The sequence below is a fragment of the Gastrolobium bilobum genome, unplaced genomic scaffold (assembly GCF_033153095.1).
Source record: "Gastrolobium bilobum isolate Gb01-03AN ecotype WA unplaced genomic scaffold, APGP_CSIRO_Gbil_v1 utg2798, whole genome shotgun sequence".
NCBI classification, from domain to species: domain Eukaryota; kingdom Viridiplantae; phylum Streptophyta; class Magnoliopsida; order Fabales; family Fabaceae; genus Gastrolobium; species Gastrolobium bilobum.
This window is the reverse complement of record NW_026898492.1, coordinates 436300-459899: the sequence shown is the minus strand read 5'-3', so window position 1 is coordinate 459899 and position 23600 is coordinate 436300. Positions and strand designations below refer to the sequence as shown.

The 23600-nt window shown below is 37.1% G+C and overlaps 1 protein-coding gene across 1 annotated transcript; it reads left to right on the top strand.

Annotated features, from left to right (window-relative positions):
- The first annotated feature begins 2409 nt into the window (after positions 1–2409).
- On the top strand, positions 2410–8554 carry LOC133316761 (geranylgeranyl diphosphate reductase, chloroplastic-like). Its single transcript, XM_061518538.1, has 2 exons — positions 2410–3084; positions 7853–8554. The coding sequence occupies exons 1-2, from the start codon at positions 2410–2412 to the stop codon at positions 8552–8554; spliced, it is 1377 nt and encodes a 458-aa protein (XP_061374522.1).
- Positions 8555–23600: the final 15046 nt, after the last annotated feature.

Sequence of the window (23600 nt, the reverse complement as noted above, 5' to 3'; positions counted from 1 at the left end):
AATAAAGCAAAAGAGCTTTTATTATCTATATTATTATTAAAATAAAGTTTTTATACAAAATGTGGATACTTGGATTTTGACTATGAAAGCATGAATACCTTGGGTGTGCTGTGATAATTATTTTTTTCTTACTATAATAGTATACAATGGCTTCGTGATAGTAAAAATGGTATGTAACTCTGTTTTTCCAGATCGACAAGTTTTTTTCGACAAACCGACCGATTATTTCCCCTCATGCATCGCATGGGTAATATACCAGTATAATATAAAACTCTGAACGGTTTTAATAGAAATAGACGAAAATTCCCTAATTCTCGCCAGTAAAACACAAACTAGGCATGATGATCCTCCAGAAAGGTTAGCACAAATAAACAAATGCGATGAAAGTCTCAGTAGTATTGAGGCTTTCTAACTATAACCATTCCAGCCGTAATAGTGGAAAATACTATTCTCTTAAATAATTTTATAAAAAAGAAGTGATATAAAAAAAATCACAATTAATAAATTTTGTAACATTTAACTGAAGTTAATTAAATTTCCAATTTTATGGGTCCCTGCATGTGAAATGGTCTGATTTGCAGAACTCAAGCCAAGTAAGGCATCCCTTACAAATTTACTGTTTGATCCCAAAACTTTGTGTGTTAGTTCACAGCAGCATCAACAGTTAACAATTATACATTCTCTTAGTGTTTATTTGGTACCAAATAATTCATCAGTCAATAATCAACATGATATTTTTTGTATACGTGTCACGAAATAATTGGGCAAATACATTAAATCTTCGGTGCATCTTATGCACTAAAAATTTATTCATTGGTGGCCATTGAGATGAAGGAAAAAATAAATAAAGTAAGTTGGTGAGGGGAAAACATGGTTATAATGAGGTTATTTAAAAGTTTTTGAGGGGCTCATTATTTTTTCTGTATATATATTTAACTACTCTTTCTCAAATATTATTACTGTGTTTTAACTGGTTGAAAGACCTTATTCAATTGACCGTCCAGCAAGGCTAGGCAACACAGCAAGGATAAGTGATTTTTCCCACACCTGATTACCCAGACATGCACATGCATGACCCTTACAAGTACACCTCACACTTTAGTGGAGTTCAGAGAACTGAAAAAATTGGTTATATCATCATACTTCCGCTTCAGAGGACCTAGCTTGTCTGATACTTTAACATGATCCTTCATCTTATATATCTCCCCGTCACCGTAGTCATTGATGGCTTCACGTAAAATAACGGACAAGCAGAAGTATGCAGAACAAGCTGGCAGTTACATCAGCTACAAACTAAAATCACTTCCCTTCCACATTAAACAATAACTTTTTTCTTGTTTTTTCTTTTCTTCTTGAAATGTTGAAGATATATATAAAGGAGACAAACAAGTCACTTCGCTTCCCTATTCTACAATAACTTTTTTCTCAATTGTTATTTTTCTTTTTCCCTTCAAATGTTTAACACACGTGTAAAGAAAAGAAACCCTTCCGCATTAAACAGTAACACTTTTCTTATTATTTTTTTTTTTAATGTTATAGAGACTCGTGTAAAAAAGAAGAGAAAGAAGTTATGTGATTGAGGAATATTACTCTCATGTTATATTATATGAGAGAAATATTCTCTTATGCACTCACATAATAGAGAAGAGAAGAGAGAGAATAAATGAGAAAAAAAAATATTGAGTGTACTCTATCTTTGATTTGTGAATGCATGAAAGTAATATTTTCCTATGTGATTTTATTCTGAAAATAGCTAGCATCCCAAACCAAAAAATCATGGGCCTATTGAATTGTGTTATTTTTTAAAAAATTACTTTATAGAATAATGAATGAAATATATGTTTTCTCTGTTTTTGTTTTGTTTTGAAAGTTAAAAATCAAAAACAAAAAACAAAAATAATTCAGATATATTCTCTAAATTTAATTCTAAAAAGTAAAAAATAATTACAATTTGTAAAATTATTTTTACAAAATAAACATGAGGAGAGTTATATTTATAAATTAAATTATTTACAAATTCTTACAACTAAATTTTAACTGTTGATTTTCGTTAATCTAACGATTATAATTTATTGGGTCACACTTATTAAATAATTATAAATTTTAATTGTTAGATTGACGAAAATTAATGATTAAAATTTAATTGTAAGAGTTTATACATAATTTAATTTATAAATATATATAACCGTTCTCAATAAACATTACCAAATAAGTTTTTTTTTCTTCTAAAAGTTAAAAAACTATTTTTGAGAATTAAATTCAAACATGTCCCACGTCTAACCACCATCTCCAACTCAATCTATATATCCTAAAAGTTCAAAACCGCATTGATACAAAGTAAAATATATAAATAAATAAACAATAAAAAAAAAACACTCCCTTGCTTCCACTCGCTCGTCACAAATCACAATGATTAAATCCTTCGTCGGCCTCCTCCAGTCCTCGCCGGAAAAACCCCATTTCGCCACCCAAACGGAATCCATTACCCACCGCCGGCACATCAAAGTGACCGCCGGAAAATCAAGCCCGAAGGTCTCCGGTCGAAACCTCAGGGTCGCCATCGTCGGCGGCGGTCCGGCCGGCGGCTCAGCCGCGGAAACACTAGCCAAAGGCGGCATTGAAACATTCCTTATCGAAAGAAAGCTAGACAACTGCAAGCCATGCGGCGGAGCCATTCCACTTTGCATGATCGGAGAGTTCGACCTTCCACTTGACATCATCGACCGAAGGGTGACGAGAATGATGATGATATCGCCGTCGAACGTTGCCGTCGAAGTTGGAAGAACCCTTAAACCCCACGAGTACATTGGCATGGTTAGGCGTGAAGTGCTAGACGCTTATCTCAGGGACCGTGCAAAGCAAAACGGGGCGAACATCATTAACGGGTTGTTCTTGAAAATGGATATTCCCAGAGATCAGAACTCACCCTACGTGTTGCATTACTCTGGATTTGACGAGAAATCCGGTGGGGTCGCTGAGAAGCGCACGTTAGAAGTTGATGCTGTGATTGGTGCTGATGGGGCTAACTCCAGAGTCGCTAAGTGTATCAATGCTGGTGACTACGGCTATGCAATTGCATTTCAGGTACACTTTTTTCCTAAATTTTATTGGAATAAGATATTATAAATGGCAAACATGGTCCACGAACATATTTTCAGCACTAAATTAGTAGCTACTGCTCTCTTACTAAAAAGCAGAAAAATGATAATTCAAGTGACATTAATCTTAAATAAGTGAGTGTTGGGTAAAAATATATTACGATGAAAACGTTCTTCAGTTTATTAAGAGAAGAGAAAACACACTGGCTCTCTTAGCTTCAACTTCAACCCATGTGCGCAAGTGCACGTATCAAATAATAAATGGAGTGTTAATGTCCAGATTATCGTTCCCACAAGGATAGAACTATAATTAATACCTTATACTATTTTACAAACAATGAAAATGAAAAGAAAAGTTAGTAATTGACCTATTTGGTCAAACGTTCCCTACTGTCTTGACAACGTTCCTCAAAGTCAGTAGATGCAATCTGACAGCAAACAGTTCATCGCTTCGTTATGTATGTTATCCTTCTTGTTTAGGGAAGGAACAACAATATTCATGGGAGATTTATAGATACAAGATTAAATAAAGTACAGAAAATAAAAGTAATAACAGTAATTAAGAGACCACAGTGTGGATGATTATAAAACAATAATAACAGAAGGAACGGATCCACTGCTCCATTCATAAACAATTATTTTCTCTACTCAAGACTCAACACTTTTGTCTTTGTTCCAGTCTCTTCTCTGCCAACTCTGATTCCTCAGCTCATAGACTAGATGGCTCACAAGTTTCCATATTCCTATGGCTCCCTTGACTCCAATAGGTACTGGGTACATGACCTTTGAGTGAACGAGGTGGTCCCTTATTCCTAAGGCAACCAGCACCCTTGTTTCCACAAGACTACCTTCCCCCTCTGGTTAAGCTGTCTGGAATCCCTTCCTTATGAAAGATCCTTTCTCAGTATGTGTTCGATTTCCAAAGATACACAGTGAAGATAGCTCACTTAACCATAAAAACACGAAAGTTGTAATACAAGAGTTTTGAAAATAATTCTTTAAGAACTTTGCAGTTTTTCCATTCCACAGATAAGTTAGCCCATGGCTACTAGATTAAAAATAATTATTCCAAACTGAAATCTCATAGACCCGAGATTCAGTTCAGAGATAACGAATAGAAAGGAGAGAAATAACACTTGTATTTAAATGGAAATAAACAGATTACAACAAAATAAAAAGTGGAGAAGATGGTTGGTGCTCGTGAGGAGTCTCAAGTTGGTGATATAGAAAGAAGAAGAAGTGTTGTCACTTAACTAAAGTGAAAACTCTACAACTACAAACTACAAAAATAAACTAAATTATCTCTTCTTAAGGAATTCGATCCTAGGTGATCTATTCTTAAGGAATTGATGGATGTCTTCGTGCTGGGACGTCCTATTTATAGGAGAAGAGTGGATGGCAAAGTCTGTACTTCTCTTGGTTTTGTATTCTTGTCTGCGTGTGTAGAGGCGGTGTGAACAGTGCTTCGAAAGGTGCAAAGTGGCTGGATGGGACAGTGACTGTTTGCGATTTGTCTTTCCTTCTGACCACCCCCATGCCTTGCTTTCATCTTTGGCCAATAAGAACCCTTTATTCTCTGTTGCGCACGTTTCTTCTTGCTAAATAGCTGCACCGCTTATGCTTTATGGAAACTTCTTTTCAACGTTTCCTAAAAAGTGGTCAGAGAGATTGAGTGAGTGAAGTAGGTGTTTTTAATGTTTAATCTGTTCCCCCTTTTTATATATTTTCCAAAAGATCACGTCACCTTCTGTTCCCCAATGCGTTTTTGTCAAAAAGATATTAAACACGTGCTTTTAGTGCTAAAGTTGCTCATCAGTGGAGGGAACAGATGGTATTTTGCCATCAAAATGGGCTTAAATGGGAACGAATATTCGTCCCATCAGTGAGTAATAATAAAATATATTAAAAATCAAATGATGGTAGCTCAGTTGGCGCTAGAAAACTGAGTAGGTGGGGTGAAAACATGTATTCGATACTCCTTAGTACCATCTTTGGAAGGGATTTAAAGCCTTAATCCCGGGATTCCTCCCAAATCGGACTAATTACGAAGTAATTAAATGATTGGAATATCTTCAAGTATATATATATATATATATATATATATATATATATATATATATATAATTTTAACTTTAACAAGAGATGGAACGAGTCTTCATTACTAATTATTTTTTCGACAAAAACAACTTTCTAAGACTTTTGGGTAAATGAATTGTCCATTTAAAGTTGAATGAATAAGTTTTTCCAAACTACTGCAGTCAAATACGTAGTGGTACTAACTAGTCTCATCAATGATCTTGATGGGACTGATGCCACATCAGGCTACGTAAGTAGTCCCGTTACTGTAAAATTTCGAAAGGCCATAACTTTTGACTCGTGTATCCAAATCAGATGATTTTTTTTATTTCAAATAACTTTTCGAGATCTACGCAATGACACCTCATTTGGTGTATTTTATCTTCCACAAACATAGTTCGAATTTGTAACTATGGTACCACAATCACAAGAGTGTTTAAATCCATAAGCTCATGAGTTCTTTCTGAACCAACACCGTGAGCTACAGCACATGCCATCGATTGACATGTTTTATCTATGTGAATGATGCTATTTAAATCCTTTTCTTACTTTTCAACTATCCAACAATAACAAATACTGACAGTGGTTCCTCTCCACTAACGCGCACAAGCAACCATGGATAACAACGTTTCTTCTTACAGAAAGCCTTAAAGTACTTATCTTGTTGCTAAAAAAATCGTTGGCTCAGAGGATAACCGTGGCAAAACTAGGCCAAGAGATCGATGCCATGTGCTACAACTCATGGTGTTGGTTTCGAAAAAACTAAGGAGCTTCTGAGTTTAAATGCTCTTGTGATTGTGGAACTATTGTTTGTAAATTCAAATTATGTTTGTGGGAGATAAAATATGCCAAATGAGGTGTCATTGCGTAGATTTCGAAAAGTTGTGTGAAATTAAAAAAATTATCTAATTTGGATAACCGAGTCAAAAGTTATGGTCTTTTGAAATTTTATGGTAATGGAACTGTCTATGTGGTGCTGACGTGACATCAGTCCCTTCAGTACTGATGACATGTTTAACTGCATTAGTTTGGAAAAACTTATTCAATCAACTTTAACTGGACAATTCTTTTACCCAAAAATCCTAGAAATGTGTTTTAGCCTTATTTTTTCGGTACACATGTTTCCTCGACTGTGGGCCCATTTGGATGGTTTTTTTAGCCAAATGCTACTTTTTTTTAGAAAATAAAGTACTTCTTTTTTTTGGAGTTACCCAACCCTAATTATCTCTTTGAGACGAGTTGGCTCCCTCCGGTATCCCCACGAGCTTCGACTCTTTGAGCCGGCTATGGGACTAATCTGGAGTGCGGGGGAACAGTGATGACTAAAGGTTCAGCCCCCTCCCCAAGAATGCATTCAGCGGGAATCGAACACATATCCAACCCCACTAACTCAGCGCCAAGTTACCAACTGAGCTGCACCCATTGGGTAAAAATAAAGTACTTCTATAATAAAGTCTATTAAATATATGTTTTTTAAAAAAGCAGAAATTATAAAAAAATTCAAAAACTTTCTTTTTTGAAAACTAAAAATTTTAACTTCTAAAAAAAAAAAAAAGTCAAAAATCAAATATGTTTTTCAAAATTCAAATAATTTTTAAAAAATCTAAATAATTCTACTTTTTGTAAAAAGCACTTTTAAAATAAATAATGTATAAAAAACATTTTTTTGAGAAGCCCATACAAACGGGCCATTTTATCACCGTAGAGGTACAAGATAAATGTACCAGAATACATGAGTGAGGGTCAATTATAATAGATGCTCTCCCATTAAATTAAATTGTGCATGACGACCAGGTCATGTAAAATGTTCTTAACTGTTGATAAACAATTCAAGGATTACCTTTTTTTTCCACCTTATATTTTAATATTTTTCTCTATTTCATTTCGGATAAATTATTTCTTAAACTAGAAAATGTAACTTCCAGTAATAAAGAAGGAATCTTACAAATTTAAGGCTCGGTCCTCTCAATAATAAGATATTATATCATGTATTTAATATTAAAATTATATTTTAATGTAGTATTTTTTTTTTGGGTAGGTTTTAATGTAGTATTTTAACGATGTTAGAATGTACAAGAGAATATTTTTTCTTTTTCATTATATCAAATATTGCAAAATATATTTGTCGTTTTAAAACACAGTTATTTTAGTTAAAATTAGTATTTTTTATTTAATATCTAAATTAAAAAATCTTCCACCTTCTTCTGTTATGATTTCTGTTTTCCTCATCATGAAATATAGAAATTTTTTTTTTTGACTAAAATCATACAATTATATATCCCATCAAATATTATATCATATGTTCTAGATATGTTATGGGTATTTGGAAATTTAATCGAATTAGTAACTTTTTACCTTGACACAAAGGTTTGAAGTTTTCTGTTTTCCTTTTGGGTTCAAGTTATGTCAGCCCCTAAGCGTAGTGTGTAATTGAGACTACGGGAGTGTGAATATGTGAGGTAAATTTTTTTATACTGCTTTCAGATTTTGCTGCTCTGTGTCGAATATGTTCTTCTTTGTATTGCAATTAAGATAAGATGCTTTGTTTAGAACTAGTTTCCATGAACTTATATACTATCACGTCTTATACTATCATGTCTTATCTTATACTATGTATCAAACATGCCCTAAAAGGTTACACTTGAATGTTATATTTTGGTGGTGCTATGGTTTTCCAGGAGAGGATAAAAATACCGGATGATAAAATGGTGTATTACGAGAACCTTGCTGAGGTGTATATGGGTGAAGATGTTTCTCCAGATTTCTATGGGTGGGTGTTTCCAAAGTGTGACCATGTAGCTGTTGGCACTGGCACTTTTACACACAAGGGAGACATCAAGAAGTATCAACTAGCAACAAGGAACAGAGCAAAGGACAAGATCTTGGGAGCGAAAACTATTCGAGTGGAGGCACACCCTATCCCAGAACATCCTCGACCACGAAGAATGATGGGTAGAGTAGCACTAGTTGGTGATGCTGCAGGGTATGTTACAAAATGCTCAGGCGAAGGCATCTATTTTGCTGCAAAGAGTGGGAGGATCTGTGCAGAGGCAATAGTTGAAGGGTCAGAGAATGGTAAGAGGATGGTGGAAGAAGGGGATTTAAAGAAGTACTTGGAGAAATGGGACAAGATTTATTGGCCAACTTTTAAAGTGTTGGATGTGTTTCAAAAGGTGTTTTATAGGTCCAATCCTGCTAGGGAAGCGTTTGTGGAGATGTGTGGAGATGTGTATGTGCAGAAGATGGCATTTGATGGCTATTTGTACAAAAAAATTGTACCTGGAAATCCTATGGAGGATATCAAGTTGGCTATTAAAACCATTGGGAGCTTAATGAGGGCCCATGCAATCAATAGGGAGATGAATAAGCTCAATGTATGATGGCATGACGCATGAGTTCTTATATTTATGTCTAATATTTATCATTTATTTTTGCATGTTCTAGCAGACATTATCACCTACTAAGTTTGCAACTTTGTATTGAAATGTAATCCTATACTAGCTCTCTGGCATTGAGGTTTCCCATTTATTGTGATTGACTGTCAAAGCTCTTGCAAGGGTTTAAAGTAAACCTCAAGACACCTTGTGCAAGAAACCAATTGAAGGTTTAGGCACTTATGTTGTGTGGTTGTAAATGACTCTTGTTTAATTTGTTGGTTTAATTTGACTATTTTAAATTGAATATATGTTAGCAACAGAGTTCGTATATTCACGAGGATGGCAGAAAGGGGAGAGGAAAAACACGTGAAAATTATTATTTCATGAGTCCCTCCCTACCATAGGAGCATGCGCTGCTTATATATCAGCACTAATTGATTATACAAGCTAACTGCAGTGTCCAAAGAACTACTTAACCGTACGCATGACACTTTAATCAATTACTAACAACTAAGAGATTCTCGGCTAAAAATTTTAACAGTAAATACCCTTTTTGGTCAGCAAATTTCACGACACCCGTTTTAGTCCCTAGCAAATAAAAAGGCCATCATGGTCCCTAAGAAATTCAAAATGGACCCATTTTAGTCCTTTTAGGGACTAATATGGGTCTTTTTTTGAATTTGTGAGGGACCAAAATTTCAACTAAATGAGTCCATTTTGAATTTCTTAGGGACCACGATGGGCCTTTTTATTTGCTAGGGACTAAAACGGGCATCGTAAAATTTGCTGAGGACCAGAAAAGGTATTTACTCAAAATTTAAATATTACAAATTAAATAAAAAATACCAAAAGCAGCACTTTGGAAATTATTTACAAATGTATAACAATATGTTGTGCCCAGCGCATTAGGAAGCTGGTCGCGCCCATTTTGAGAGGAACTAATTGTGCCTAAAATGGGGCACGAATGGGGCAAAATCACGTTTAAAATGAGACAAGTTAGAAGGGAGGGTCGCATCCCACTTTAGGCGCTACCGGGAACGACCCATCCGCTATATATTGTGGCTTCGTTAGAGTGTACAGTAGTGTAGAGACAATAAAAGTGCTATTTCCACGGAAAAATATACCTGACTAAAAGTGATCAGAAAGGGTAAAAGTGTAAATAAAATAGAATTAATGCGAATTTAAGAAACGAGAATTTTGGTATTTTGTGTTTGACAATCAAAGGGGAGAGAGAGAGAGAGAGATTTTGGAGGGAAGATATTTAGGAAGTTGAATTGAAAGGAATGAAAAGAAAAGAAAAGTGAACCAAACAGTGATAGCTCAGTTGGTGCATAGGAGCTGAGCAGGTAGGAGTGTGAGAGCATGTGTTCGATCCTCTCCAGTACCACCTTTGGGAGGGGTTCAAAGCCTTAATTCTGGACCCGCCCCGAATTTGATTAATCGCAAAACGATGAACCGATAGGAATATCTCCAAAAAAAGAAAAGAAAAGTGAGAATAATAGAAATTGAATATAAGAGAGGCACAAAAATATGGATCTAGATCCTATCATATGAAAATTCTCATGACTATGTCATGTGAGGAATCATAACCATACAAAGGTGGATCAATGGTAATAAAGAAGGGAAGAGAAAAAATGTTAAAATAGATAGTTACGAAATCATAACCGTTAATTTACCTTTGTATGGTTGTGATCTTCCCACATGACCATATCATGTTTTTTTTTCCACATGAGAGAATCCATTTTACAAAAAAATAGTAAAGAAAATTCATTGTAACAACGAAAACTAGAAAAGCATTGTCAGAAGACTCAGAACTAAGGGTTGAGAGGAGAGAGAGTAGAGAGAAAAGAAAAAGGAAGAGGAAGAGTTTGGTGGAAAAATCCTTAGTGCCATTTTTTATTAGGAAAAGTGTTTGTCCTTTTAAATAACATAATTTATGTCATTTTACTCTCACAAAGAGGTAGGACCCACACCTTTATATTTTTTTATCAACTCTCTCTTCTCTTTTATCTATCTTTTTCTCTAAATTAAAATGACACAACTTTACATCCTTTAGACTGTTACATACATTTTTCCTTTTTTATTACACCCAGGCTATATAAAACAAATCAGTTACAATTAAAATGTGAAATCAATGCTATGCTGGAATTCAAATAAAACTAATAGGATAAGGATAAAGAGACAATGCTCCCAGAGATAATACCTAAAATTAATAAAACAAACTAATGGATAAGATAAGGATAATGCCTAAAACTAATAAAACAAACTAAATGGATCTAATTGATAGGTCCACAATTAGTGTTTGCATTAGAGGAATGAGCCGCAACATTTAGGCCATGTTTGATTCCTATTCTTAAAAACAATTTTTAAATTTTTAAAACTAAAAAGTAAAATATTCTGTTTGGAAAGGATTGTTTTGCAAAATGATTTTCAAAACAATGATTGTTTTTTAGTTTTAAAAATTGAAAAACCAAAACAACCTACAGATGTTCTCCTAAGCAGTTTTCTATTTTTTTCGCATTTTCATAAATATCACGATTCATTAATGGAAATTTCGTAAATATGAAGACTCAAAACAATTACTTTACGGTGGCATTTTTGTAATTCTGAAACATCATTAATGGCGTTTTTGTAAATAACTATAACTTTTTTATAACTTTAGTTTAACTACACTCAAACAAGTATTTTTGTTTTTTTACTCTCAAAATCATTTTTTAAAATTCATATTCAAAACAGTTTTTGAAAACAAAAAAACAAAACACTTTCAAAAATACCCTTATCCTCTGATTCTCATATCCTTCCTTTTTCATCCCAAAATCACTTTGGATTCGTTTTGACTGATACGATACAATAAACAATGGGGGATGATTCGCCTGAGAATAAAGTCAAGTTCTTGTGCAGCCATGGCGAAAAGATTCTTCCCCGACCCTCCAATGGCCTCCTCAAGTATGTCGGCGGTGAGACTCATGTCATTTTTGTCCCTCGTGACATCACTTTCTCTGGTATTAATCTTTCCATTTCCCAAGATTCGAACAACAACAACCAATGGTTAAATAAATGTATATGGATTTGAAACATATGACGATTGTTATGAGTCCACAACTCGAGGAAATTTTGAGCCAAAATGCTGAAGATGTGGCCCATACTGAAGAAGACTTAGGAGAGGCTGCTCTAGAAGTCAAGTTGGATCAGCAGGTTACTTTGGGCCAAACCAAACCCAAGTGGATGCGTGACTACCATCTGATATAGAATGGGGATGCTGAACGTTCTAGAAGGTTGCATTGCAGTAGGAGTTGGTTAGCGAGAATATCGTTGATTTGTTAGCTGCTTCTTGTTTGTTTTTCCCTTGTATTCTATTATGCTAGGTGGAGGTGTGGTGATCTCCTTACTGATGTATTTAAGCACTTTGGCTTTTCCCTTAATGAATCAAGCAATCCTTAGTATTTTTCTTGTCAATTCTATTTATCCTTTAAGGATGTTCCTCACCCTCGAAGTGAGGTCTTATCATCTGGTGCTTTTATCGAGAGGACTACCACCATGGCTGAAACCACTATCCCCAATGAAAACCTGGATATTACCCTCAATCATTTTCTCGAGGCTCATCTCTCCCTGCAAACAAACTTGCAGAACATGATGCAAAGGATGGTGGCGTTAGAAACCAAACCCTAACTCTCACCAACACATTTCACCACCCAAACCCAGATCCAAACACTCCTACTCCTGGGATCCGTACCATTATGAAACTCGATGTCCCCTATTTTGATGGATCTGATCCCTTGGGGTGGTCTTTCAAAATTTCCCAAATCTTTGAATTCCACAGAACGTCCGAAGACCAATGATTGCGTATTGCTTCCTTTTATATGGAGAGAGAAGCCCTCAGGTGGTATCAGTGGATGCATGCAAATGGCCAACTCAATACTTGGGCTTAATTTCTACAAGCTCTAGATCTTTGATTTTCTCCTTCTCAGTATGAAGATCCTAGAGGAGCTCTGTTTAGACCACTTCAGTTCGTGCATACCAAACTCAATATGTAACCTTGGCTAACTGAATCGTTGGACTTTCACCGCCGTTCTTGCTGAGCTGTTTTATCTCTAGGTTAAGGGCTGATATTCGCTGGGAGGTTCAAGCTTTGACCTCAAATTCTCTAACTCAAGCTATCGGTCTCGCACGCCTTCAGGAAGAGAAGGTCAATGATGTTACTAAGTACGGGCCCAAAACCTTACATCCTATAACACCTCGCAATTCTAAAACACGTAATTGTATATTAAATGTGGGTTAAAGGGTAGGATTAATGAAAATTCTGAAATTAAGGCCAAAATACAACGGAAGGGTAAAACGGTAATTACCCAAACACATAACCCTGGGAAGGTAAAATTGAGTAGGAGGTCTCAAAAGATAACAATACCCTGGAAATGGATTCAGAACGAAAAATCGAGTGGTTAGGCAAGTTTCAGAAAATTCGATGAATAGTGTTTTTACCAGGGAAAAATACCGCGGTACAGTTGCACCGTAAAATGTGCTGATTGAGTTTTGAGCTCTAGGTTTGGATATAAGTTATAAATGGTATATAGGACTAGGAAATATGATTTTTGATGAGAATTGACGGAGATTAGTGAGTTTGGAGAAGCGTGCCTACGGCGCGCGTAACAGCTTAAAACTGCAATTTCTCTGAACGACTGAAAAAATTCGGATTCATCTGATCAAGGGTAATTAAAGGACAATGGTTAATGTTAAAATTAGAGTTTCTAAATAGGTTGTGAAATTATGGACGTTTAGTGGAATTAGAGGGAGTTTTGAATTAGTTTGAAATCGCGTGAGGTGGCGGTGGGGCCCACCTCACTTAAGTCACTTAAGCCACATGGCTTATCACTATTCATCATCACCTAAAACCTCCTTCTCTCTCTTAAAAACCGTGAGCCACCCCCTCCCTTGGCCATTTTTGGTTTGAAATTTCTTTCCCTTCTAACTCTCTCAATACAACCCCGAATCAAGAAAAGTTTGTGAGCAAAGTTGTTGGAAATCATCATCCGAACACATCCCACCGATTAGTTTTCCTTGAAACCCTCTCATTTGAGAGATATGGGGAAAACCAGCCACGAAAATTGAGAGGATTTTTGTGATTTTGGAGTTGTTTGCTCAAGTCATTGCTTGGAGATCACTTGGAGGAGTCTTGTGACTGGATTATGGGTAAGATTCAACACCTTTCATGGAATGATTTGATGATTTAATTTCATGAAAACCTAGAGCTTGCATGTTTGATTTATGGAGTTAGAGAGCTCAAAATGAGATTGTGTATTAGATAAATATGTCTTGGAATTATGTGTTGGAGTGATGAATGCAATAAAAATTATTGAGGAAATGTGCTCATAACTTTAGGAAATTTTGATGAGAAATCCAACACTTTGTGATTTTGAATTGTTTTAGGATTATGTAATTGAGTTGTTGTATGGTTGTATAATGTAATAATAGGATTGTATGAGGTGTGGAATAGTTGAATTGAATTGAAAAACCCTTGGTGTGAGGCTATGTGCAATTCGGCCATAATGAGTAAATTGGGGATTTGATGTTGTGAAATTGTGTAATGGATGTTGTGTAGTGTTAAATGGTAATTAATAGGGTTGTGTGATGGTTGGAAGCTTTGAAAATCAATGGAAAAATATTGGATGGTGTTGGATTTTGTATTGAACCTAGAGCGAATTAATTGGTAAAATGATGTTTGAGTGATGGAGGATGCAAATTGGCACCTAAAATGATATTGGGGTAACCTTGGGATACTTAAGAAAAAAGAAAAGAACATAAAGAAAAATAATTTGATTTTAACACTAATTTGGTTGAACCTCACTAGGTGGGGGGAGGAGATTTTGATGTTTTGTACTTTGGTGGGTTTACCGTGTTTTAATGATCCGAATATGATCAATGTAGGTTGCCTTTCGTGGATTTGAACTCTGAACCGTGAGCTAGGTGGGTTGCCCTTGGTCCAGTACCAAAAGGGATTGTGGTGAGTATTTGAAACCATGCTTGTAGAATTTATAGCTTGCATGTGTTTGAATGAATAGAAATTAATTGGGAATGTCCTATGTGTAGGCATTTCTGTTGTGTGCCTAGCTCGGGAAATATACTGCATTGGAGCTGTGGAAGAGGATTATATAGGTAACCTGTTGGTACTGGGGTTTGATCCCCTTGTGTGTTCCACCATGCCCGTTGAGGGTAATAGTAGGAAATGTATGTAAATAATATAGGATAACATGTTCATGCATATTGTATGTGTGGTGGTACATAGGATGTACTGTGTCTCTGGCCAATAGACTGTTTCCCTTTGGGCGTTACGGACTTCCACTGGATAGGTCTCCGTGAGGGAGTTCCAGTTGACTTGGGGTCGTGGTGTGTGATCCGGGTAGGAGCACACTAGGAAGTCTCGGGTGGATATGGATGGAGGGTGCTTTGGTTTGATGTTCTGGGAACACGCCTTGGTTTGAAACCCGTAGGCTTATATGCCGAGTCAATAGGCTGGACGTTGCATTGTTTTGGCATTGACCATTCCAGCTTCGTTGTATTTTTGTATCCCTATGCTCCCTTATTTCACTAAATCCCTTGCTTTATCCCGTTTTCAGATGTTATGTTATGTTATTTATATGCATCGAAGTGAGCCATTGGGCGGAGTATTCTCCAGAACCTCTGGGTTATTGAGATATATTCGTATATCTCACCTCGCTTGAGGGGCTTTATTTCAGGAGATAGCAGTGGTGTTGAAGTGGCGAGCAAGAAGCCCGTAGGATGATTTGGACGTAGGAATAGCTTCCCAGTGGGCCTAGGCTAGACTTAGGTCATAAAAAATGCGTATGATTAGGATATGATTATCATTTTTTTCATGATGTATTTTGTCTAAGTTTAGTCTTGATTTATCATGTTTATTTTGGAGTATTTATTATGTTTTATTTGAAGGTTATGGTTTGTAAATTGTAATATGTCATTTGGAAGAATTGTAAATTGTACATGAAGACTTGATGTAATATGGAAGTATGTAATATGATGAAAGGGAAATAGGCTTATTATAGGATTGATTTATGTTTATGTTGCAAGAAGCATGCAAATGAATATTGTGATTGAAATTAATTAACTTGAGAAAGTAAGCATGAATTGAGCATATTGATTAAATTGGATATAACCTGTGATGGGTTGTAAGTGCACCAAGGCATTGCTGGTACTTGTGTGCCACCCAATGATTATTAGGTACCAATTGAGGCTAGAGATCACTTTTGCAAATTTGGGATTTATTGGAAAAACAAAGGAAACTCTGGCGAATTTTCTAGAAATTGGCAGAATTTAGGCGAACTTTGAGAGAGCATATCTCCCTCCATAGAGGTCCGATAGGGACGTTCCATACGCCATTTTGAAGCTTGAGATGTCCTCTATATAGGTCCGATAGGGATTTTTCTGGGTTGGGCGTCAGCCTGTAGAAGGCAGTGAACACAGACTGCCCATTTGGTTACGGCACATGTGGTAGATCTGGTGCGAGATTGAGAAAAATATTCCCACTTTGTTTCCCTGTCAAATTAGGTGTATGATATGTCAAATTGAAGCTTACGGTGTATAGTTCTTGTATAAAAATTTGAGAGCAATTGATTGAGTCTATTTTCCAGACTAATTGATTGAGTAAGGGCTGTTTGGAGCCATTTGGAGGTTGGCTGGCAGATTTGCTTGTCCAACTTCAAACGGCGATATCCGGAGCAAACAAGAACTTTATGACTCGTGTGATAGCTTTATATAAAGGTAATTAAGTTTAGAATAACATACTAAAAGATGAGGAGCGCGCGTCATGTGGTTTGTGCGCAGAAAAATAAAGACCGAACCATGTTCGGATGAGAAGAAAACGTAAAAGTGAGATTTTAGCTAAATTGGTTTATGGAACCCCTTAGTGACTTGAGAGATGTAATATATCTTATAAAATTAGTTAAATAATTATTCCGCAAAGAGTTTACAGTTACGGTCACAACTTTTATTTATTACACTTTTTATTGTTTTACATGCTCGCGTAATAAACGGAAAAAGTTACTCGCATTTTTATGAACGAATTACTGTGATTGTAACTGCGCTTAATATCATAATTAATTTTAACAATATCGGTGTACAACGGGATGTTACACATTCCGGCGCGTCCAGACGAAAACAACAGACTATAGCAACCAATGCAGGCACCATGAGTGGGACTAGTGAGAATACTACAGCTAAACCCAATATCCATACGATGGGACAAACGTTGATCAAGCGTCTCTCACTGGAGGAGCTGGCAGTCAGGCGTGAAAAGGGGTTGTGTTACAATTGTAACGAGAAGTTTCGTCCAGATCAAAAGCAAGCGTTTGTTTATGCTATTAATTGTGGATCCGGCTTTTGAAGCAGAGTCTCAACAGCCTGAATTGGACCTCTCTCTCGACTCAGGTACTTTAGAGCTGGAGAGCCAAGAAAGGCCAAAGGAGGAATTCTGGTCAAGGGACGCGTTGACAAAACTGAGCTTTCAGTCCTGATAGACGGAGGAAGCACGCACAATTTTGTTCAAGATAGAATAGCTAAATTCTTGGGGCTACAAACTCAATAGACCCAAGGATTCAAGGTTATCGTAGGGAATGGAGATGAACTTGATTGTTATTTGATGTGTAAGGTTGTTCCATTGTGTTTTGGGCCTCGCCAATTTGAATTAGATTTATTTGTTTTACATATTAGTGAATTAGACCTGGTACTTGGGGTCCAATGGTTGAAAACACTAGGGCTTATTTTGACTGATTATGAGGGCTTAACAATGAAATTTGTCAAAAATGGTGAAATAGTCTTGTTATTTGGAGCCAAACCAAGTGGGCTCCAAGAAGTGTCCCTGGCCCAACTTTGAAGGATGACCACTACCCAGTCCATATTGGAACTTTTTCATTTGTAGGTGCTCCTTACCTTTTCCCCACTTTTGAACAACCCAAATCCCTCTTCTTCCCTAGTGTTACAATTGTTTGAGGACTTTGCACACTTGTTTGCCACACTGAATGAAATTCTGCCATCACGTGACACCGATCATGGAATTCCTCTAACAGATGGCACTGCACTAGTGAATGTGCGTCCTTCACGCTACCCTTTCTTCCAGAAAAGAGAAATCAAGAAACAAGTTAGTGTTATGCTCTCCACTAGGATTATTCGAGGAAGCATTAGCTTGTTTTCATCTCCGGTGCTGCTAGTGTGGAAGAAGGACGAATTAAGGCATTTCTGTGTAGATTATCGGGCTCTGAATGCCCTCATATTGAAATATCGTTTCCTAATTCCCACTATTGACGAGCTTCTAGATGAGCTTCACGGTGCGTAGTGGTTTTCAAAATTTGATTTGCATTCAGGGTACCATCAGATTCGCATGGACCTAGCTGACATTGCCAAGACAGGGTTTAAAACACACGATGAGTACTACGAATTTCCGGTCATGTCTTTCGGCCTCTGCAATGCGCTGGCAACATTTCAGGCAACCATGAATAGGTTGTTTCATCCTTTTCTCCGTCATTTTGTAATTTTTTTATGATATTTTTTTTATAGCAGAACAGAGGATGAACATGTAATACACTTACGACAGGCCATATCATATCAAAAGATGGTGTTGGTCCTGATCCCGAAAAAATTCGAGCCATGGTAGAATGACCCTTACCCACTACTCTGAAACAGCTACGCGGGTTCTTGGGGTTAGCTGGGTTTTACAGGAAATTTGTGCAGCACTATGTTTCCATAATTGCCCCCTCGCTGACATATTGAAGAAATATGCTTTTGAATGGACTGAAGAAGCCTGTACTGCCTTTGAAAGCCTTAAACTAGCAATAACTCAAGCTCTAGTCTTGTGTCTCCCTAATTTTGACTAAGAATTTGTGTTAGAAACAGACGCATCTGGTCTGGCCATGGGTGCGGTTCTTATCCAGGGAGGGCACCCTGTTTGCTTCTTCAACGAGAAATTTTGCAATCGTTTATCAGAGGCGTCTACATACGTCCAAGAGCTGCATGCCATCACTGAGGCAATGCATAAGTGGCGTCCTTACTTGCTTGGACAATGCTTTACAATTCATATTGACCAGCGTAGCCTTAGAGAACTCATGACGCTGATCATTCAAACTCTGGAACAACAATACTACTTGTCAAAGCTCTTAGCGTATGATTATACTATTGTGTAAAAGCCAGATGCCTCTAATTAGGTCGCTGATGCCTTTTCTCGAGTGGAAGGTTCATTTACATAATTGTTAGTCCTCATTGTGCCTCAATTGGAATTCATTTCCAAGCTAAAGGAGTCTTATTATAGTGAATTTGGGGTGCAAAATACTTTGCAAGAATTAGTCTCTTATCCTTATATGAGTAATGCAAGGGGTGCTTTTATATAAGGACAAGATCTTTATTTTCGCCAACTCTCCACTTAAATGATTGTTATTATTGGAGTTCCTTGCTTCCCCTCTAGCTGGTCATATGGGGATTAGTAAGAATATTGGGCGCCTGCGAGAAAATTTTTATTAGCAGGTAATATAACCAATTTTGTCAAACAGTGTCTTGTTTATCAACAGGTAAAATCCTCTACTCAGGCACCCATCAGATTGCTTCACCTAACTAAAATTCCTACTCATGTATGGGAAGATGTTTCCTTAGACTTCATCGTTGGGCTTCCTCCTTTCCAAAATTACACGGTAATTCTCGTGGTGGTGGATTACTTTTCTAAATCAACACGCTTTGGAATGCTTACTACCTATTTTACCGCTGCCAAGTTAGCAGATGTGTTTGTCCAACTGATTTTTAAATTGCACGGGATGCCTAAGAGCATGATTTCAGACCGGGATCCCATATTCTTGAGCCATTTTTGGCAGGAGCTCTTTAAACTCAGTACCAAACTTTGTTTATCAACTGCATATCATCCCAGAGCGATGTGCAAACCAAGGTAGTCAATTGCATAGTTCAATAGTAACTTCGATCCTTTATTCATGATCAGCCTCGTATGTAGGGTAAATTTCTTCACTGGGCAGAATAGTGCTACAACAACACTATCCATTCCTCTACTGGCATGACACCCTTTTAGGTTATCTATAGTAAGGATCCTCCAACTATTCCGGTCTATACCTTGGGTAGCAGCTCCATAGAAGCTGTTGAGCTTAAGCTTAGTACCAGAGAGGCTATTCTAGCCTAGCTTAAACGTCATCTCTTGAAAGCTCAGGAGAGCATGAAAAGATCCACAGATTAACATCGTTGTCATCACGAGTTCTAAGAAGGCGATTGGGTTATGGTGCGCCTTCGGCCCTATCGAAAAACTTTAATGGCAGGGGTTCGCTCTCAGAAGTTAGAAGCTTTTTGGTCTGTATCAGATTATGCGTTGCACTAATCTGGTGACTTTCGAGTTAGACTTACCGGCAGGATCTAATAAGATCTACTATGTGTTCCACTTATCTGTGCTTAAACCTTTTTTATAATGTTGATACATCATCTGCCCCTGATCAGCCTTTGCCTTTACCTAAGGATGCAGTTGACAATCAACCTATTATGCAACCCCTGGCTGTGTTAGATATGCAATCAGGACCCAAACTAAATTTGACCAACATGTTAATATAATGACAATGCTTGTACCCTGAAGATGCATATAGGGAGTTGTTGTCTGATCTTCAAACTGTGTACCCCTCCTTCCAACTTGAGGACAAGGTCTGTCTTGATAGGGTAGGGGATGTTAAGAGTCCACAACTTAAGGAAACGTTGGTCCAGAATGATGAAGATGCGGCCCATACTAAAGAAGACATAGGAGAGGCTGCTCTAGAAGTCGAGTTGGATCAGCAAGTTACTCCGAAAGCTAGATTGGCCAAACGTTAGAAGAAAAAACCCAAGTGGATGCGTGACTACCATCTGATATAGAATTGGGATGCTAAATGTTCTAGAAGGTTGCATTGCAATAGGAGTTGGTTAGCGAGAATATCACTGATTTGTTAGCTGCTGCTTGTTTATTTTTCCCTTGTATTCTGTTATGCTAGGTGGAGGTGTGATTATCACCTTACTGATGTATTTAAGCACTATGGCTTTGCCCTTAATGAATCAAGCAATCTTCTTGTCAATTCTATTTATCCTTTAAGAAGGTTCATCACCCTTGAAGTTAGGTCTTATCAAAGATCTTAATGCATTGGTGTTGGTTAAAACAGATGAAGATCTGGAGCACACGATCGATATGAGAGTGGTGGATCCCCCATGCTCCATGCTTTCCTTTTTCCTTCCAAGCCACTTTTGGTTGATAAGCAACCATCCGAACCTTATTTGTTAGAACAACCCTCAATATCAATTTGGAGATTTACAAGGGATTGGGTCGTGACCAAAATGGGATGAGACTGGTGATGTCTAAGTTTGGGCCCGACCCGGGCCTTAATGCGTCTATTTTTAAGTGTGATCGGTCAATTTTATTTTGTATACGACTGGTTGTTATATGTTCGTAAATAGGTTTTAAAATATTGTTTTTTGTATTTTCTTATTTAATTTGTAATATTTAATTTTTTCCCAGAATTATCTTAATACAATGACTTTCTTTTCAACATAATTGTTCCTATAAATGGGTTCTCGAGGTCAAAGGGATAATGAAAATATATAATTAAAAGAAAAAACAAAATTTCGTAAAATCCTTTCTAAAAGTAATACGTGAAAAGTTTTTTTTCCATTAAAAAACTAAAAACAAAAAAAAGTAGAAATTCTATCCAAACAAACCCTTATTTCATTTCCAAATCCACAGAGAGGATAAAAAATGTCATGATATAAATTTCAAGTTATTAATGGCGCACAGACTATAAATTAAGGGATTTATGAACATCATATTGTAGGAGGGAGTTAGTGTCATGTTGTAGAGACATTTCATGTAAGGCCCACCTCTAAAATTATTTTATTTTATTTTTGAAAAAAGTGGGCCTCATATGACATGTCTCTACAATATGACATAACTCCCTCCTACAACATGATATTCATATATCCCATAAACTAATCGTAATAATTCAAATCCTACAATACATAAAGGTTTATCAAGTTTACAAGACAACATGCTTATAAAAATAATGAAAAAACTAAAAAAAAATACAAAGGGTTCAAAGTACATAATAACAACTTATTACTTTAACTTTTGCCCATACAAAGAAATGTCAGATTCACCACTAGGAAATAATATGACTTACTCAATCAAATCGAATAAGTAAACTCCTAGGCAATCTCTTTTGCTTTACCTAAAAATATATAACCATGCTTTGGATGAATTACAACACAACCTTGTGAGCAAATAACGAAAACTATAATAAGTGGAACTTGACAACAAATAAAAGTATATTTAAAGTATTAGAATTATATTGTAATTAGGGTTTCCTTATTTCATTAGGCTTTTGTATTAGGTCTGATTATATTAGGTTTGGGCTTAGCCGATTAGTTTGTCTATATATCGTACATCTCTCATCAGATTGATACACACAGATTATTTCAATGTTCCTCTCTTTTCTTGTTATTTAACATGGTATCAAGAGCCTAAGGAACTTTGATTTTTTTTTTTCGGTGAACCCACTGTTCATCGTCTTTTAAATTTTTTCTGGAACTGTCTCGCTGTCAGTTTCCGGTACGCTTCTATTCCGCATTCACATTCAGGCTGCTTCTTCGTCAACCACCACTGTCCGGGGGAGTTTTTCGGCAAACAGCATATCGGTGTGCTCGTCTTGGAAGCGCGATCACAACCACATCGGCCGCACCTCCATCAGACTTCTCACGCGCCAACTCGCGCGCGTGCAAGCTCTGGTCATCTCCTCTACAAGGCGGTGGCGGCGCGTGGAGCCTCATTTCCGACCGCGGCTGGTTGCGTTCTCCTCGTCTCCCTGTGACGGTTTTGGATCTGGTCCTGGTTCTGTGTTTGGACTTCGTTTTGTGTTGACGTACAGATCCCTCTTCTACCAGTTAGTTGTGTGATCTATCCTTTTTTTGATTTTTTTTCTCTTGATTATGGACTCTCATGTCTCTAATGTTTCTGGTACTCCGGCTGAGAAAAAGTCGAACTCTTCTATTTTTTCAAATTATATCCTTGCTCCGTTGAGTGTGGATAAATTGGATGGATCCAACTATGATACTTGGTCATCTGATCTGCGCCTTTGGTTGGAAGGACAGAATTATACATCTCATCTCACCACTAAGGCTGAATCTGTGACGACAACGGAGCGCACACGATGGAAGATGATTGATGCTCTCTTATGTAGTCTCATTAAAGCTACTCTTCATCCGTCAATTAGCAGATTTTCTGACCTGCTAATACCTGTGAAGCTATTTGGAGTCAAGCAAAAGCACTATACACCAATGACACACAAAGACTCTATGGTGTGTGTAAGAAATTGATGACTACCTTTGCTCCTCGGGACTTCAATTGTCATATGACTAAATATTTGGGAAAGCTCAGAGTTTACTTCATGACCTTAATGAACTTCTTCCTCTCACTGGTGATGTTACTAAGGAATAGGAACAGTGTAATACACTGTTTATGCTGTTCATTTTATATGGTTTGCCTGACCATTTGTCTGCCAATCGGGATAAAATTTTGAGATCTGCTACAGTTCCTACACTGGATCCGTGATGTCTACCTTGCTTAGAATTACCTCTAAGCCCTCTACGTCACCAGCACCTCCTATGATGCATATACCCCCAGTGGATTCTGTTGACTCTTCTGCTCTTGCTGCTCAAGGGTATGGTCGTGGACGTAAAGAAGATTTTGTTGACTCTTCCGCTCTTGCTGCTCAAGGGTATGGTCGTGGACGTCGATTCTCTAAAGGAAAGCTATTATGCACTCATTGTCATCAGACCAATCATATTGTTGACCATTGTTGGAAGCTTCATGGAAGGCCACCTCCACCTCCTCGGAATGCTCATGTTGCTCAGGCTTTCTCTAGTACCTCTGCTCCAGAGTTACCTTCTAGTGCACCACCTCCAGCTGCTCTTCTGAACGAATTTGTGACTTGGTGGTCTGAAAAGCAAACATCAGGTCCTACTGCATCCTTTGCTCCCACTGGTAATT

Bases quoted from the DNA above. Each gene is read 5' to 3' on its own strand.
- LOC133316761 (XM_061518538.1), top strand. From the start codon at position 2,410: ATGATTAAATCCTTCGTCGGCCTCCTCCAGTCCTCGCCGGAAAAACCC. The intron at 3,085-7,852 runs GTACACTTTTTT...ATGGTTTTCCAG, and splicing joins GCTATGCAATTGCATTTCAG to GAGAGGATAAAAATACCGGA.